Raw genomic sequence first — 3,965 nt, 5'->3', positions numbered from 1 at the left:
CCGACCATTCGTGAAAGTGACGTGCGCGAGTAGTTGCACGAATGGTCGCGAGCTGGGTGAGTTAGCGGTGGTCAGTGGTGGTCATCTCGTCGTGGATCGGCTCGGGTTTGTTCTCTCCCGATCGACCCGTTCGCGTCAAGGTAGCTTCTCGCGACAGATTTCCCGTCCCTCTTTCTCCCCTGCGCGGGGAGGGAAGATCGATTCTTTCGTCGTTCATCGTTCATCGGCCGCGCACGCGGGAGACGAGACGACGGGAGACGACGCGTGATTGACAGTTGGAACGCGAGAATAGAGAGATAGACTTGACACCCCAGGTAGACTCAACGGATGGACAACGGCGGATCGTAGGTCGCTCAATGACGGGTGGTGGGTGGTTTACGATTAACGTTTCGCAACATAGGAATGGGTCACGCACGGGGCTCTCGTAGATTTGGTAACGTCAGCGCTTTGCTCGCATACCTGCGATAAGATCATCTTACTTTTATTCTTTCTACGGTGGATGAACTAACGCGTTCGATATCTCGGGATTCCTTCGATCCGTGGCCCCGCCGTTGTACAACATCGTTATCCGAATTGTAAATAGAAATCACGGCTCGACTCCTTGGTCTTTATCCCCCGACTTGATTTCTCCGTTACCAGATAAATCCCATCATTGCGAGGCCATCGAGGATCGATCACCGTGACCTAACCTAAGCTAACCTTGAAGGCGTGAACTATCGCCACTAATTGCTCGATTGCAAGAGACGCGAGGTTCTAACGTGATACTGTCTCGAATACCGTGCAGCAGATATCACTCTCTCCAAAATGTCCACTCCTCAGACTCCAGGTGAATTTTACTTATACTAACTTATTAAACTATCATCTATTGATATCTGTTCGTTTATTATTGCCAGGCTAAAAGTATGTTATCACTTATGTCGTCTGTTGTATATATTATCATGCCTGATATATGTCTCACTTTGAAGTAGTTTATCTTGTAACTTAAAAGCTTTTTCTAATACAGACAGGCTTAGGCAGAAGTCTTACACAATACTTTTATATAATAAATGAGTAACAGAAGATCTGTTCTTTTTCCATCCCCATTCTGAACTGGTGCAATAAATTAGAATGAAACAGATATAGTTTGTTTTGCTCTAATTTATTGCACTAATTCAGAACATTTTGGAAAAGAATAGATCTTTTATCACACAGAGAATGCAGTACATTTATTCTAAATATATTTAATACACAGGTATGGACCCCTGGGTGATCCAGCCTAGAGAAAGATTGAGATATCAAGAACAATTCGATTCATTGAAACCAATCAATGGAATTGTCACTGGTGAGCAGGCAAAAGGATTCCTCCTTAGATCTCAACTGCAGCCTGCTATTCTCGGACAGATATGGTAAAGATGTTACTTAAGAAATGTCTGGAATCTACCTTGCAAGGCATTTCCTGATCCTTTGTTTTTTATAGGGCATTATCAGACACAGATGCAGATGGCAAAATGGATATAAATGAGTTCAGTATTGCATGCAAATTGATCAATTTGAAACTGCGCGGTTTCGAAATTCCCAAAGTACTGCCACCTGTTCTTGTACAGAGTTTGAAGTCTTTGTCATCCGGTAGGTAAAAATTATACATGCACAAGATATGTGAAATTTCATTGCAAGACATTTTAGGCGACACTAGTCTGACTGGATTGCCGAATGGTTCTACCACTTCAAGTAATGTTAGCTCTCTAGTAAATTTAAGTGGACATCAACCGATGGTATCTCAAACTATTGCAAGCGCGATACCCACGACTGGAAATACTCTTATAGGTAATATATCATTAAATGATTTTTTCTTATTATTTATCTTTCTGTATCTTTTGATCGACGATTGTCAAGTAGATGCTTATATGATACCTTCTCAACTAGTAAAAAACAATTTCGATTTATAAGAGATTTATAAGCGTCTATAAGCATCCAAAAGATACACCTTTGCTCAGATATTCGCCGCTTATTAGATTCATTCAAATATATCAAACATGAATATATATCATTGATATTCAATGAGCCTATATTATTATACAATATCAATATCCATCATTTTCATACATTGAATTGATATCATTGTCAATTATTATTACTTTAGTCATGAAACATTAATTATCAGACATAACTGATCTGTGTTATTCATTATTCATCATACTACACAGCATTACAACAAAATAGACAGATTGTGGCTCCAAGCACACATGCCACAACTCATATATCGTCTAAGCCACCCGCTCGACCCGCGCCACCTTCTGTGGGTATGTTAATAGTACTGAATTGTGTATTTTTATAGATCAGTTTGTTTTGTTTTTCTTGAAGCAAATTTTTGTTGCTTGAAAATCTTTTTATTAAAATGTATTTTCAACCTATTTTATTTGTTGATTATTATAAACATTAGTTACATTACAATGTAATGTCAAAAGCAAACTTTCTTTCTAATTATTGTATTCACTATACTATACATGATTTTGGAATGTCTTCACAAATATCTCTCACTTTATTTATAGTACAATTTTATGTGTAAAATAACTATGATTTTTTAAATAAACGAAACAGATGCACAGTTTATACTTTTGATGTCGCCTGTTTTGGAAATTTATGTTGCAGCAAGAGCTTTTAAAAGTACAAGTCTTTGCTCAGACTACAAATTTATTTTTTTATGTACTACTATTACACATGTAGGTATGTGTTGGACTTTGCGACAATAGATTTTTCAGCAAGTATAGTTATGAAAAAAATTCATCTGCATCTTGATTGTTATATATATCACTTGTATACATATCACTTTAATTTTTTATTATTTTACACAAAAAGTCATAAAAGGAAAGTTTTTATAATGCCTGAACATAAAAATAAACGTGTTTGACAATTTTGGTTATGTAAATAAAAAAGATAGTGATGTAATTTTCTAATAGTAGAATTAGAATTATTATTTGTTGAGATGATATGCCTTTTACTTATCATCCACTTAAGAGGTTATACTTATATACCGTTTATATACTTCAATTATATTTGCATTTCGTTTTACAACTGTTTTACTATTTGTTTAACAACTTGTTAATAATACTTTACACTTTACGCGGCAAAAAAAGGAATCGCGCCTTCTCTTAATACCACAACCAGTAATCCCCCGCAAAGACCTGCACCACCTACAAATCTCGGTATGTTTAAATAAACCACAAATTCAATATGTATTATTTATGATTAACACAATTTTTCTTATTACATTACCCAATATTGACATGCTATGGAAAAGAGCATTAAAATACTCGCACAATCTTCTTGCTCGCGCTTATTAATCTGTCTCCTTTTTTTTTTGTATTTGTCATGTAATTTACCGAACAGAAGTAATGAATGTCGCTTAAATTTAAATAATCAGACATTTATAATTATTGTCTGATATACTAATTGAAATATAATAATAATTACATGGAATTATTTCAGGAAATAATTTTACGGCAACAACAGGTGGTGGTCCACCACCAAAACCAGCACCACCTTCGTTTCCAAATAGTCCTACAGGAATCTCGCCAATGAAAGTTACAACTTCTGTCGGTCCTGCAGTTGTTTCTGCGTCCCCATCGATACCTGCCCCTGGAATAGGTAAAAAATAAGAATAAACTTTTTATTAAAGTAGAAATACATAAATTATCATTCAATTTTACTTATCAATTTTTAATTAGGTATTCCATCAGTAGCACCTATCGCCCCTTTAAACACAACTCCTGTACCAATGGCTGCCTTTAATATGGCACAACCAATGCCAACGCAACCATTAGGCATGGTTAATGCAGGAATGGTTGCTCCTATGACTGGCATTTCTAGTATGGTACCATCCATTGGATCAATAAATACAGGTGTGTACATGTAAAACAATATTTTGTGATTGTATTTGTATTCATATATATATATATATATATATATATATATATATATATACTATT

The 3,965-nt window shown here is 35.7% G+C and overlaps 1 protein-coding gene across 1 annotated transcript in view; it reads left to right on the top strand.

Annotated features, from left to right (window-relative positions):
- The first annotated feature begins 804 nt into the window (after positions 1 to 804).
- Positions 805 to 3,965, top strand: part of LOC105622544 (intersectin-1) — an 18,687-nt gene continuing 15,526 nt past the window's right edge. Inside the window, exons 1-8 of the mRNA XM_012203959.1 lie at positions 805 to 826; positions 1,232 to 1,385; positions 1,457 to 1,605; positions 1,654 to 1,803; positions 2,184 to 2,279; positions 3,114 to 3,182; positions 3,466 to 3,624; positions 3,705 to 3,878. Of these exons, the coding sequence (XP_012059349.1) occupies positions 805 to 826; positions 1,232 to 1,385; positions 1,457 to 1,605; positions 1,654 to 1,803; positions 2,184 to 2,279; positions 3,114 to 3,182; positions 3,466 to 3,624; positions 3,705 to 3,878 (973 nt within the window). The remainder of the gene's footprint in view (positions 827 to 1,231; positions 1,386 to 1,456; positions 1,606 to 1,653; positions 1,804 to 2,183; positions 2,280 to 3,113; positions 3,183 to 3,465; positions 3,625 to 3,704; positions 3,879 to 3,965) is intronic.

The sequence above is a fragment of the Atta cephalotes genome (assembly GCF_000143395.1).
Source record: "Atta cephalotes unplaced genomic scaffold scaffold00046, whole genome shotgun sequence".
Taxonomy (NCBI): Eukaryota; Metazoa; Arthropoda; class Insecta; order Hymenoptera; family Formicidae; genus Atta; species Atta cephalotes.
The sequence above is the reverse complement of the archived record's forward strand: the minus strand, read 5'-3'. Positions and strand labels throughout refer to the sequence as shown.